This window comes from Xenopus laevis, chromosome 4S (genome assembly GCF_017654675.1).
Source record: "Xenopus laevis strain J_2021 chromosome 4S, Xenopus_laevis_v10.1, whole genome shotgun sequence".
In the NCBI taxonomy this organism is placed as follows: domain Eukaryota; kingdom Metazoa; phylum Chordata; class Amphibia; order Anura; family Pipidae; genus Xenopus; species Xenopus laevis.
In genome coordinates this window covers 65,222,847-65,237,682 of record NC_054378.1, presented here as the reverse complement: position 1 = coordinate 65,237,682, position 14,836 = coordinate 65,222,847, and the positions used below count along the sequence as shown (strand labels likewise).

Genomic DNA, 14,836 nt, shown 5'->3' with positions numbered 1-14,836 from the left:
TGAGACTGTTTAACAGAGTCTATGTAATGTTTTATTTTGAAGTTTATATTAGAAATAAAGCCCTCTGATATGACATAAGTACAGTCATCAGCAAGTCAAAGCTGTTAGCTACTTAGAATCATGTAAATTGTTACACTTTTTCTTTCTCATTGCGTAAGGAGGCGGGGAGTACATGTCTGAGCTAGAATGTTATATACATAAAAATATATTAAAATACTGTCATTTATTACCCTGATTTGTAAATACCTGGTTTTAAAAAGTACAAGGATAACTGTGGGGCAGATATTTTTAAGTATGAACTGGGAAATCCAGAAGGTTTGAACTTTTTTCCTGCATAGAAAAAGTTTCCTTACAAATTTTGCTAAACCAATAGATCATCTGTTTATCCACTGTGTTTAAGCATTGTGTAATGCTACACAGCAGTAGCAGCACTGTGAACTAACAGCTATCTAAACCCAAATCCTCAACATAAATTTTTGATGGTGCACAGCTATGTTCTGTACTGAAACTAGGGATGCACTGAATCCAGGGTTCGGGATTCGGCCGGGATTCGGCCAGGATTCGGCCTTTCTCAGCAGGATTCGGCCGAATCTTTCTGCCCGGCCGTACCAAATCCAAATCCTAATTTGCATAACCAAATTAGGGACGGGGAGGGAAATCACATGACTTTTAGTCACAAAACTAGGAAGTTAAAATGTTTTCTCCCATCCCACCCCTAATTTGCATATGCAAATTAGGATTCGGTTCGGTATTCGGCCGAATCTTTCATGAAGGATTTGGGGGTTCGGCCGAATCCAAAATAGTGGATTCGGTGCATCCCTAACTAAAACACATAATATAAATGAATTTAGATATATTTCTTTTTAAAGATCTTCAACTATAATTAAGTGCAGGGAAGGATACATATATACTGATTTCAATTGCAACACCATTAAAATCTTTAAAATATACTGGAAAGTTACTAAGAATGTGATTTTCTTTTATTATTCAAAGAACTTAAAAATAAAAAAAATGACAAATCAGTTTCACGGTTTGTTTTGTTAATACAGTAGAACCCCCATTTTACGTTTTTCAGGGGACCAGAAAAGAATGGTGTAAAGTGCAGAAAAATGTTAAATCAGGAAAATGTATTGTGCATAATATATATATGTGGGACCGCAAAACAACAATGTAAAATGAGTGAAAACTTAAAACCAGGGGATGCAAAATGGGAGTTCTACTGTAGTTGGAATTTAAGTGCTGCCTTTAAATTAACTTTTAGGATGATGTAGGGAGATATTCTGAGACAATTTGCAGTTGGTTTTCATTATTTGTTTTTGAGGTATTTAGCTTTTTTATTCCCCAGTTTGCAATTTCAGCAATGTGGTTGTTAGAGTACAAATTACCCTAGCAAACATTCATCAATATGAATAAGTGACTGGAATATGAATAGAAGAGGCCTTGTATAAAAGATTAGTAATACAAAGTAGCAATAACAATAAAATATGCTTACAGAGCTTTTGTTTTTAAATGGGGTCAGTAACCCCCATGTGAAAGCTAGAAACCGCCGCAACAGTATGCCTTATAGCAGGGGTAGGGAACCTGCGGCTCTTCATCCTGCTTGCTGTGGCTCAGTCTTGCGGCTTTGCCTGTCAGGTCGTATTTACAGCCCTCGCACCTGCTGGTGGCTTCTTGAGTGTGCAACCGCGGTAAGCGGACTCAAGAAGCCACCAGCAGGTGCGAGGACTGTATAGACGTCCCAGGAGTGACCGGCAAGACTGAGCCACAGCAAGATGATTCATCATGGTCTTTACTGCGGTCACACACTCAAGACAAGAGAGAGACGATCAGCATGGAGCTTCAGAAACAGAATTTACATTAAACAGATGAGAACACTAGCATTTAATAGGGCTATTCAGTGTTTCATTTATTTCAGTGTAGCCCTGCATATACACAGTGCACTTCTGTTTGTTGTATTCTGTTTGTTGTATTCTGTTGTTGTAACAGTTAAAATTAAAAAAAGGTTAAAAAAGTTTATAAGCTGTGTTATGTTTTGCAGCTCCAGACTATTTTTCTTTAGTGGGAGAGGGGCAAAATGGCTCTTTTGATAGTAAAGGTTGCTGACTCCTGCCTTATAGTATGATGATATGGGATCAATTATGTGTGTTGCATCGATAAGAACTAATATTTGCATTTCACACTCTAATGTTCTTTCTTTGATCTCCTGCACTGAACAGCCTGAAAAAGATACGTTTCTAAAACTTAATTGGCTTTTGGCAGAGAGCTCAGAATATGTGGCAGGTGCACTTTGATACATTTGTAACAATTAAAGATAAGCAAAGAAACCACTGTAACAATTTCAGATAAGCAGGTCTCTTGGGGAAACCGAGACTTGCTGCTTAAAGGGCAATTCACCTTCATTAGCAAAACTGTAATAAAACATAAAAACCACAGAAATGTGATCAAACGCATAATAACCTGTAAAATGAACATGGTAATTAGGTGTGTGGCTACAAAATGGACATGGTCAATTTTTTATCTGCACAGCAAATCTTTTTGTCCCTATTTATATTTCCAAAATGTTGGGATGTATGCATTGTGAATTGCATAATTCCCTGAAGTTATCTATTGTTTTTGGTGCAGATATAATGACCTTTTAATTAAACCCTTTTGTTACAGACTCTATGAAAACTATAAAATGCACAGTATTATTTTCCCATTTGTGGATGGGTCGCTAAATATTTTTTTGGGTTTGTCAAACCTGTATTAACCACTTCTCTGCTGCATCTTGTAGAATCCATGGTGCTGAAAGAAGCAATAGCATGCTACCACAATAAATTGAGTTTCCAGCTCATTCAGTGCAGCTTGAACAATAAACAAAGGCACTGAAATGGTTAAATTTCGCAAAGAAACCATTATTTGCATTGCACAGATTTTTTTTTCTATTTTCTTACATTCACCCATTGGACTCTTGGAGCCATGTCAAAGTGAGATTGCAAAGACTGGCTTAGCAAGATTACTACATTTATATTGCTATGGAAAGCTTTTCATGTGATCTGAAATCTAGAAGTATAATCCATTGGACTACTAGTGCAATTCATTTAACATTTATCTGAGAGCTCCTTTCTCTTTGATCTGCTGCACTGAACAACCAGAAAAAGATACAATGTTTCTAACTTAATTGGCTCTTGGCAGAGAGCCCAGAATATGCAGCAGGTGCACGCATAGATACTTTTGTAACAATTTAAGATAAGCAAAGAAACAATTGAAACAATTTAAGATAAACAGATCTCTTGAGGAAACTGGGCAATTCACCTTCATTAGCAAAACTGTAATAACACATAAAGCCCACAGAAATGTGTTCAAACTTTCATAAACTACCAAATTTTGTAAAATGAACATGCTAATTAGGGGGTGTGGCCACAAAACAGGTGTGGTCAACATTTTTTCCACTGCACTCCGCACGCCAATTCTTTTTGTCCCTCTTTCTATTTCCAAAATTTTGGGAGGTATGATAAAAGCTGATGCTACAAGGCTGATTATTACATTCTGATGCTAATTGGCATTTAGTAATAATTTAAATTATTTATAAATCAGCCTTATATTGTGACATTATATTCTATGTGTACTGTATATTGTGAGTCGGTCCCTAAGCTCAGTAAGTGACAGCAGCACAGAGCATGTAGAATCAGCAGATAAGAAGATGGGAAGCTACTGGGGCATCTTTGGAGGCACAGATTTTCCCTGCTAAAGGGCTGTGATTGCCTTGGGCTGATGCAGAATTACATAGCATAATGTACAACATTTCTAGCCTACTTCTTTTGTTAGGCTTTAGTAGTCCTTTAAAGCTTTTTCTGCATGCACTGTTTTGATTGCAACAGAGGATAAAGCATCTTTCCTCTTTTCCATGGTCATTTGGGAATTGCTCGGAAATACTGAAGTAACATAGGCAGCTTCTGCCATAGATTGCATATTTCTCATTCATGTGTATAGGGATCAACTGCAAATGGAAGCAGAATTTTGACTGCTGTAGTTCTTCCTGAGATTACTTCTGTGGGTAAAATTCTATGTGAGCCACACTTTGCATATTGTTGTAATGGCTAGCCCATCCTGTTAAAAATAAAAACCAGCATACATTGTTGGATATGCCAGGTATAAATACAGGTATATTATCTGTTAATACTGAGTTCATGGAACCTGGATCGTCAGACCTTAAGGCTGCTAGACATCATTTAAACATTAAATAAACGCTCTGCTAACATCTTCTTATTACTCCCTTGAGGAGTTTCATGTATTAAAAACATTGCTTAAACTTTAAACTGCTATAGAATAATCAAGGGCTATTATGTGCTTTTTCATTATTGTATACAGTGAGTTTTGGGGCATGAGACTAAAATATTAAATATATATATATATATATATATATATATATATATATATATATATATATATATATATATATATATATATATATATATATATATATATATATATATATATTAAATATATGTTTTTGTATAAGATATAGCATGTAATATAATAACAGGTGCAAAGTTTCCATTAAAGGGGATCTTCACCTTTTGCAAAGCCTTACCAGAGTGCTAGAATCATTTGTTGCAAAGAGACTGTATAATAAAACTTTTCAGATAAATGATTAGTGCTTCCTTTTTATTTTCATCCTAGTAGAAACTGTTAAATGGAAATATACACCCAAAATACATAAGTCTAGACATATGCTATGCTGAATGCAAACAAAATAGCAGAAAAAATGTACCTTATGCAGAGGGGTTATTACACCTGCGATGTGTTACAGAAATCCTATTACAATGGAGATCTATGAATCTAAATTCAAAGACATAGCTCTTCCTTGTCATAGGATTGGGGCCCCCCTTATGTTCTCAGTTCCAAAGGTTCCAAAACAGTGAGGTTGTCCCTAACCTTGCTGCCCCCTGCGCAAACAAGGCATTGGACAAGGAGCCCATTATGATGAGCTCTTAGGGGTGACCAATCTCCCCTAAATGCCTTCCCACCGGCAGAATGGCATTCGATTCGGTTTTTCCGAAGTCGCCCGAAGTTTCCTTTTGAGGCAACTACGGAAAACTAAGCATTCCGGCGGCAAGGCATTTAGGGGAGATTAGTTGCCCGAAGAAAAGGTGATTTGTTACTGGGCGACTAATCTCCCCCAGTAGACTTGTGTGCCACCACCCTCAGAGCAGAGTGAATTAATGATTTTTAATGTGCATATTCATATTCAGCGGCACTGTACAATAAATGGTGTACACATTAAGATGTTAAAATATATGTACAATCACAATTAAATGATATTTGCCTTGGATTTTAATTTGGAATCTTGGATATTCTTGGAGCTAAAACAGGGTGCTTATGCAAAGCCCTAATAAATAAATCACTCAGTCAATGTTCATCAATTTGCGAATATAATAAAGCTAAATGCATACTGTTTTCTTCTTTCATCTGTTTTGGAATGTAGTACCTATAAATGCCTAATGCTACATATCCGCTCTAACGGCACTGGTTTTTATTCATTTTATCCAAATAATCCAATGATTTAAAAATTATTTTCTTTTTCTCTGTAATAATTAAGCAGCACCTTGCAGTTGATCCAAACTAAGATATAGTTAATCCTTATTGGAAGCAAAACCAGCCTATTGAGTTTATATAATATATTCATGTTTTTTGTTTGTTTTTTAGTATAGATACGGTATGAAAATTTGAATTACGAGAGATATGTTATCCAGAAATCTCGATTATTCTGGATAACAGGTCCCATACCTCTACTTATCATGTCTGCGGCAAGAGGATAAAGGGCAATAGGATTTCTCCTATTTGTTCTGACTTAAAATTCAAATAAGTAGATGTTTATAGGCCGGACACTGTTGCTTGCATAACTTTTTATTCCACTCATCAATTTTAACTGTAGCTAGGATGAGCAAGTTCACTGCCTACAGCACCAAATGAACAAAGAAGTATAGCTCCTGGGACGACTTTTGAGCCGTAAATCTTCAGGCTAATATCACTGCTGGCAATTTCTCTAAGCACCAAGAAAATCCATTAGTCATTACGATGATCACGGTTTAAAAATATATTGTGAGGTTATCTTCATACCCAAAACCACACATTTCACTTATCATTGAGTTATCAGTGACAATGGGTGGCATGGATGGTTTTAAGTATTTCTCTACTAGTATTAAAGGAGAAGGAAAGGCAAAAATTAAGTAAGCTTTATCAGAAAGGTCTAAAAAAAATACACCATTAAACCCTCAAAGTAATGTTGATGAGTCCTTTGTTAAAAGAAACACAACATTTCTTTCCTTCTATTGTACAAATGGGTTTCTGTATCAGACTTTGTTTTCGGCTTAAACCTCCAGAGCTAGGGTTTGAGCATGCTCAGCTTGCTCTTCTCTCCCTCCCTGCTGTAATCTTAGCCCAGAGCTATGAGTGAGCAGGGAGGAAGTGATGTCACACCAAGCTAATATGGCGGCTGCTATCCTAAACAAAGAGCTCCTAGAGCTGTTTACTCAGGTATGGTAAAGCTTTCTGCAGAAAAAATAAAGTGTTATAGCTTGCACTATTGTGGCTAATCTATTGGCAATAAACTTCTTTGGTAGCTTAAACCCCCACCCACTTGGGATATTTGCTATAAAGTCATAGAGCTACTGCCGGGGATTCACACTGCCATGCTTTCACATCTGCTCATGTAATTGACATTTCTGTAAATAAACAGGAAATGCATAAGCAATACCATTTGGCTTGTAGCAGTGGCCTGGCAAAAAAGGGGTCCAGACCATGGGGTCCACTAACAACATAGTTATAAAAAATCCCCCCAGCTGCTTGCCTACTATTGCGCACAAGGTCCGGGTAGGGAGGATGCCGTGAGGCAAGAGAATGGGCTGGCAGAGGGAGGGGGATGGAGAGTAGGCGTGTAGGGATTTATTTTGGGGGGAGGGGGGTCAGCACACACTATTTACGCCACTAGCCAGTAGTCTGCAGAAGAATACTGACTATAAATTTGTAGGTATTTTAGTTACAATACAGGGAAAATAAATGCTACATTATTAAACTTTTACTTACTGTTGATGAACAGGGCTCCCCTTTTCAACTTTCAGCTTTTACTGTATTTTTTATGTCACTAGATGATTTTATACTAGGATCTAAACAATGTTATCTGTAAGCTGTTCACTCTCGCTCAGAAATAAATGATTAATAATAAAGCAAATAATATAATTTTTGTGAAAGCTTATGAATAAATATAACCTTTTCCTGTGAAGCCACATATAGAAGAAAGACACTATATATATTTTAATTTGTTAACAAAACAAATATTTTTCTGATATCTGTTAAACTGAAATACTTTGAATTTATTTCTTTACACTTAAATATTTTATTAATGTTTAAACATAATTTGCCCTCGCTTATTAACTATTCATCTAGTCTATAATGACTATTAGCTGGCTTAGACAAGCCCAAGAGCATTATTTAACTAACTCACAATACTCTCCCCAGCCAAGCCTTTGAACTCTCCCTTTCAGGCAAAACGGTATTCTGGTTTTCATTAAATTTGTGCAGCCAAGGTAAAAACCTATTAGCAAATCTGCCATTTTCACAGACGACCCAAACCAGTAAATCCACATTAAATTAGGAATCTACCATTTTGTGAAAAGGTCTAGTCACCCAGCAGTTCATAGATATATTCTCTTGATTCTTCCCTCAGGCTACAAAATAATTGCCTGCAATACGCCAGGAAAATTTCCTATATTCTATTTATTGCAAAGCTGAGAGAGCAATAGTTTTTCCTCACTATAGCTCTCCAGCTTGACATTCAAACATTGTTCTGCAGAGTGTCATCAATATATCAAATATATCAAACTTCTGGTAAAGGATAAAAAATACCTGTATACCTTCATAGTAGGAAATCCACATTTTTGAATACTAATGTCTTCTGTGCCACAAAGTAACTCCCAAGTGTTTACTTTGTTCGAATTTGCTAATCATTCAAGGTCTCATGGGGCCCCCTATTTCTCCTGGGCCCCCCTGCAGTCAGAGTATCTGCTTCCTGTGTAGTTACACCCCTGTGCATAGGAGATACTCCTAGTTGTAACAACTTTCCCACTGTAATAAATGCTAGAGAAAGCATCTAAGTAATTTTTTTTAAAGTAATTTAACAGGGCTTTGTAAATTTTAGTATTTTGAAAATACTTGAGTAGACTAAGGTTGTATTTTATTTTATAAAGAGAGAGTTTGTTAAAATGATTATAGCATTTATTGCAAATCTGTGTTTTCAGAATAAAAAGAGTAAAAAGTTTAACATGGACTGGATGCAGATAAATGTACAAGGTTTCTCACTTTGCCCAAGCTGCATTGTTGGTTCTCTGGAGGCTGCCCCTGACTAAATACATGGGGAAATTTACTAAAGGGCGAATTTTTGCCTCGGAAAGGCTGCGCCACATTTTGCGGAATTTTGTCAGGCGTTAATTCGCAGCGCATAAGCTTATTCATCAAAATGCAAAGTTGCATCACGACAGACAAATGCTGACGAATTATCGCCAGCGAAAATTCATCATCACGGGCATTTCAAAGTGAACTTTCGCTAGCGTAACTTTTCCTAGTAAAATTCACACTTATGCTTAGGTCAATTTGAATAGGTCATATAAAGGTCTTTATCAGAGATGTTGGTGCAAATGCTTAAAGTGGCTACTTATTATTACACATGTCCAAGGAAGCAAAATAACGACAAAAGAGATCTAATGTCCTAGACATGAGCCCACCCTAAAACAAATGTAGAATGACCATCAAATGATTAAAAAAATTAAAAATATATTTAACAGTTACAACTTTCAAACATAATCCCACTTTAAAATATGAAAAAAATGCCAGCGTTTTGTATTTTTTTTAATGACTTTTCAGGACACAGGATATGATGTCACTGATTGTTGAGGATGTAGCTCCATCTTATCAGTTTTCACTAGCAAACTATCCTTTACGCCTTTTAGTAAATTGGCTATGTCCCTGCGAATCGTCCTTTTGGCTAATTTTCGCTAGCGATGGCAAATTTGCCCTTTAGTAAATTTGCCCCATGGTCTCTTTCTTATGTATACTTACTGTTAATACAAAGCAGAGGTACTGTAATACAAGAGCAGTGAGTGCATTCTCATAATACACCACACTGAAGCAACAATTCCCATAATCATTCTATTTGTGCATTCTATTAATGACTTTTTTCTCAATTTCTTTATTTTTCTCTTGCAGAGGATATTCAACTCGTTTGTATACACCGAGAAGATTTCAAACGGTGAAACTGAAGTTCAGCAAGTAAGTATCACTGTCCTTTTCAGTTGTATGTGGAAGATTCATCAGACATGGCCTTTGTAGTAAAATTAACATATTCATACTTATTTCAAAGAGGAAATGTTTTTGACACTTGAGCATTTTATGGTTTATCTTTTTTTTTTTTTTTTTTTTTGCCAAGGCTAGATTAAATGTTAAACTTTTGTATCTTCAGCTTATTCTAAAGACTGCAGCTAAAGAATTGGTTTAAGTGTGAATACTGATTTTCCTGCAGACTTTGTTTAAAGTTTGCTCCCCTCAGTTAGGCCTCCTAATCTGAGCCTGTAATATAAATCCAGTGAGATCACCCAGAGTCCACATGACCATCTTTCAGTACTGCAGCAGCAGGATTTTTGTGTTTACTGACCAGATGTTGTATGGATAACTTCTTGTGCAAAAGATTAAACAGAGTTATATTTGATATGATGTCTATGTAAATGTAACATTGCGTCTTAAAAAGGTGTAATCATGATTTTTGTAAAGACTGAAGGGGGCAAGCCAGTAAAGCAGCTTGTTCTTTAAAATCTACAAGTAAAAGTACAAGTTTTGCTTAAAAGGATTCTGTCATGATATTAAGTGTTTATTTTACTTAAAAAAAAAAAAAAAAATATATATATATATATATATATATTTATTTATATTAATATTTTTTTATTATATAATAAATAGTAATATAATTTTGAAAAAAAAAATACTTCTGTAAAAAGTTATCACTTCTAATAAAACAGCAATCTTTACTTGGCAGTGATTTCAGGCTTAAAGGACCAGTAACATAAAAAAAAAATTTGTTTCTACTTAACGAAAAAAAAACCCACCAAGGCAGTTTTAACTTTAAATTCGCAAAGTCTTTATTAAGATATTACTTACCGATTCTCTGCTTGCGCTCCTCTTCAGAAACTGCGACAGGGCGGCAATCCATGGTGCGTAGCTTGATTTCTCCTCCCCGGCTATCTCCTATAGAAGGAAGGGAGGGGAAATCAAGCGCTGCACTATGGATCGTCACCCTGTCGCCGTTTCTGAAGAGGAGTGCAAGCAAAGAATTGGTAAGTAATTTCTTAATAAAAACTTATCTAATTAAAAGTTAAAACTGTCTTGGTGTTTTTTTTCCCATTAAGTAGAAACTAATTCTATTTTAGTCAATAGAGTTAGTGCTAAACATTATTTTGCCTATTGCATTGATCACAGGTATAACACTTTGGAGACCCCTGGCCTATTTCTATGATTATGAAGCATAGCTACTGTATAAGGCTTTCGGAGCATATGACAACCCTCGGCCATAAATTGCTTTGTTGAAGCCCCCTCCCCGTAACTTTCTAGCGAATGCCATGTTTCAGGCCAAAAACACTCCGATGTATATATTCTATCTGTAGTCTGCCTGTCATCATGTGGATTCTGTTAAATGAAATGATAGGCTGCATGGTCAGGTTGGAGCAGACTGAAAATTACATATAGTGAATATCTGGTTATCTATAATACTGAGGCACAGATATGGAGAAAGATAGGAGTGTGTTTATACAGAGCTTATTATCTCCAGGTTATGATTAGGTCAGAGGGTAGTAGAGATTAAAAAAAAAAAAAAACAGTGGCCTTATGCGCAAGCCGCCGACCACCATTAAACAGGAAGTGCCATTGCTGCAGACCGGAAGTGACATCATGAAAGTTTTCTAACATTTTAAAATGAGTAAATTATAGACAATATAAAATAAGAAATATAGATCAGACCCGTGACCCACATCTATACCTGCACCCGGAAATCCTACCCTCATCCCACAGGGTACCTGCATTTTTTGCGGGTAACGGGGTACCCGGCCTGCAGCAGGTCTCTAGTTCAAGTGGCATATAGTGCATTTTGCCAAGAGCATTTTTTAACCAAACATGTAGTGTCAGAACATCGAAAACCATCCTCCAGCCCATGTAGAATGGCTTGTTAGGTGATTCTAGCTGTCAAAACACAATTAAACCATTTTAATTTACATTTTAAAATATTTATTTTATCACTAAACATAGTTTACATGAAGTGTACAGAATCATGGAAATAAAGGTAATTGTCTTAGCTGGCCCAGGGTACTAAGCATAGTTCTTATAATTACACTTTTTTTGTTGTTGATACATTCCTGGCATATCGTTCTGGAGTGCAGCCAAAACCCCTTTGGGGGAAGTGTTTGTAATTAAGTTATAATCCTTTCATCCCTCTTCCCATATACTCCATATGTTTGTTTCACTAGCAGACTATAAGCAGCAATTTATTGATTAAAACCACAAGGATAGTGTGGTTCACTATCCCACACGCTATCCAGAGCTTAATACTTGTATTTCATTTAAAAATATAACATTGGAGAGATTCCTAATGCATTTGTTTTTTCGAAAAGAGCATCGATAGATTAGTTTCTTTAAAGTAAGTGTCCATGTCATTAACTAGAAGTACAGAAACCTTTGCACCTAGTTATAGAATTTAAAAACTGTATGTCAGGAAACCCATCTAGTCTGTCTTCCATATAGATCGGCCATTCGTAAACCTTTGAAGCTAATTGAACAGGGCAATCAATGTTTTAGCTACATTGGAGTTACACTTTTGTGGTTAGACTTTGATTTTTTTTTTAAAATGGCATTGTCAAACATAAGTTGGTTTTGAAATACACACAACCAACCATTTGTTAAATGTGCAGTTAACTTTTGCTTTAACTGGTCCTGCGTACTTTAATTAATTTATATTCTGGGGCTGTTGATCTGTCAGCAGAACTTCAGATATAGCAAATGGCCCTGTTAAATGTTTGAGGTTGACTGACTGTTCGTTTTAAGGGTCAGAAACACCCCCCAGTATAATTATGTGCCAATAACTTTATTTTGTACGAAGATCTCTGATCCAGTCCAGTGTTTATTTAGGTTTCAGTAAACACAGTATACTCAATCCTTTGCTAAGGTAGGGGAGGTGAGCCACCTTCATTCTATTGCTGTTCTCACAAGAAGGTTCAGAGTAACTTTTTTGTGCTGGCCCCAATGCAGCATTTCCTGAGCAGTGCATGTCAGGAAGGAAGTGCAACCTGCAGATAACCCCCCCATCAGTGTCATTATTAACACTGCCATCTGACTGGATCCTAGCCAGGTGCATCTAAAGGCCCCCATGCATGGGTCGATAAAAACTGCAGACAGACCGAGTCGGCAGCTTATTGGCCTGTGTGTGGGGCCATCCGACGGGCGTCCCTGATCGATATCTGGCAGAAAGTCGGGCAGGATAAAAAAAAATCCCATCGGAAAGCGGCCGCATCTGTTCGTTGATGTGGTCCCACCATCCGTCCGCCCGTATTGCCTCCATTCTGATCAGATTTTTGGGCACTATGGCCCACGACTGGATCAGCCGATATTACCCACCTCAATGTGGGCATATCGGGGAGAGATCCGGTGGTTTGGAGACATCGCCAAATGAGCGGATCTCCCAGTGTATGGCCACCTTTAGAGTTTGTAGAATTCAGATTTATTTAAACCCCAGGGCACATGCAGTTTATTGTAGTAGATATGTGTGCAGGGATTATGTAAGTGGGTACTTCTTGATGACATCCAGAATATGTGGTACCAATAAAACCTCATATATATGGAAACTGGAAACCTTAATTCCTTTAATTTTCAGTTGGGATTGAAAGCAACCAATGCAGTTTTGCGCAGGCAAGCACTGATGCAGTTTCCATTTACTGTGAAGTTCACTTCAGTTGACAGCTGCAAAATGCTGGGGTGTCAAAACTCTCTTGATCTGTGTGCCATTGCCTTTGCTGAATACCATTTCTGATTAGTTTCTTGTCTCTCCATTATCAAGCTGCATTTATATGTTATAGCTGCAGAGGGTACTACACGTTCGCATGAGACTAATTCTAGGGCTACAAATTAAGGGCCTATTTATATGAAGCCTCAAATTTTACTTGTTGAGTTTTAAAGGGGGGAAAACAATCTTGAGAATTTTCGAGATTAATTATGCTCCAAATCCGAAAATACTCCAGCTAAAAATCATTGAATTCTTGTAGAAGTCAATGGCAGATTGTCCCTTTAACTATTGAAACATGTTTTTTACCTTCAGGATTTTCGATTTCTTGCTGTTAGTGCTGGTTAAAGGGATACTGTCATGGCAATTTTTTCTCTCAAAACGCATCAGTTAATAGTGCTGCTCCAGCAGAATTCTGCATTGAAATCCGTTTCTCAAAAAAATAAACTTTTTTTTTAATATATTTAATTTTGAAATCTGACATGGGGCTAGACATATTGTCAGTTTCCCAGCTGCCCCCAGTCATGTGACTTGTGCTCTGATAAACATCAGCCCGTCATTACTGCTGTACTGCAAGTTGGAGTGATAGCAGCAGAACAATGGGAAGGTAACCAGATAACGGCTCCCTAGCACAGGATAGCTGCCTGGTAGATAAAAGAACAGCACTCAATAGTAAAATCCCAAATTACATTAAGTAGGAGAAACAACAGCCTGCCAGAAAGCAGTTCCATCCTAAAGTGCTGGCTCTTTCTAAAAGCACACAACCAGGCAAAATAACCTGAGATGGCTGCATACACACCAATATTACAACTTAAAAAATACACTTGCTGGTTCAGGAATGAACTTTTATACTGTAGAGTGAATTATTTGCAGTATAAACAGTGTACTTTAGAAATAAAAACGACATAAAAAATCATGACAGAATCCATTTAATGTTCGATAATCCAAATTATTCGAGTTTTTTGTTGAAAAACTTGTGTTTTCGGAGCACCAATTTAAAATTCAAATTGGTGCTCGATTTTATTGCAGTGTTTTTTGCAACTATATTTATATTTTTTGAGAAAAGTTATTGGTAAATTAAGGGTATTCGTGTTTGAGAGTGAAAAAGATTTGAGTTTTAGTAAATAACCCCGTAAACGTTTTTAGCACTTTTTTGTAGTCCCCCAAAATAGCCCCTTAGACTTAAATGTAAAATAACCTTGTGACAGCACGTGGAAGCAATAGTTACAATTGCTTGACTTGTACTGTACGTTTACAAAAGAAATTGTGTTAAATATACTGTGTATGTTTAGTGTCAATAATGTTCCTTTTAGGAGTGTTGTGTGTAACCAGCTTTAATAATTCTTGAATCTGTCACATTAAAAATGAAAGATTGCAACAATCACCACAAAATTCCTATCTGGTGTTATCATACAAGAGTTATTGACTGTACATTAAGACTACATTTCTAGGAATGCACGCACGTTTAAACTTAACAGCTGATCAGTATACACATGTCCGTCTCTGATGCTCAACCATTGCATTGATAGTTGAGTTACAACATGACGTGTTTAATGTGGGATCTTTGGATTAACACCTATCTTTTGTGGAAAACCACAGTAACCTTCAGATGGCATATTATTTCAATCTGAAAATGTCACTGTGGTTAGGCAACTCATATGCACAAACACCCTGAAATAAAATATCCATATGATTAGCTATTATTTTTTTTTTCATTATTTGTGATTTTTGAGTTATTTAGCTTTTTATTCAGCAGCTCTACAG

General features: G+C 36.5%; 1 protein-coding gene across 2 annotated transcripts in view; it reads left to right on the top strand.

Moving 5' to 3' along the window:
• Positions 1 to 14,836, top strand: part of cachd1.S (cache domain containing 1 S homeolog) — an 87,235-nt gene that overhangs the window by 29,158 nt on the left and 43,241 nt on the right. For both annotated transcript variants that reach the window (XM_018260763.2, XM_041561363.1), the window contains exon 2: positions 9,244 to 9,306. In XM_018260763.2, coding sequence (XP_018116252.1) covers positions 9,244 to 9,306 — 63 coding nt within the window. The remainder of the gene's footprint in view (positions 1 to 9,243; positions 9,307 to 14,836) is intronic.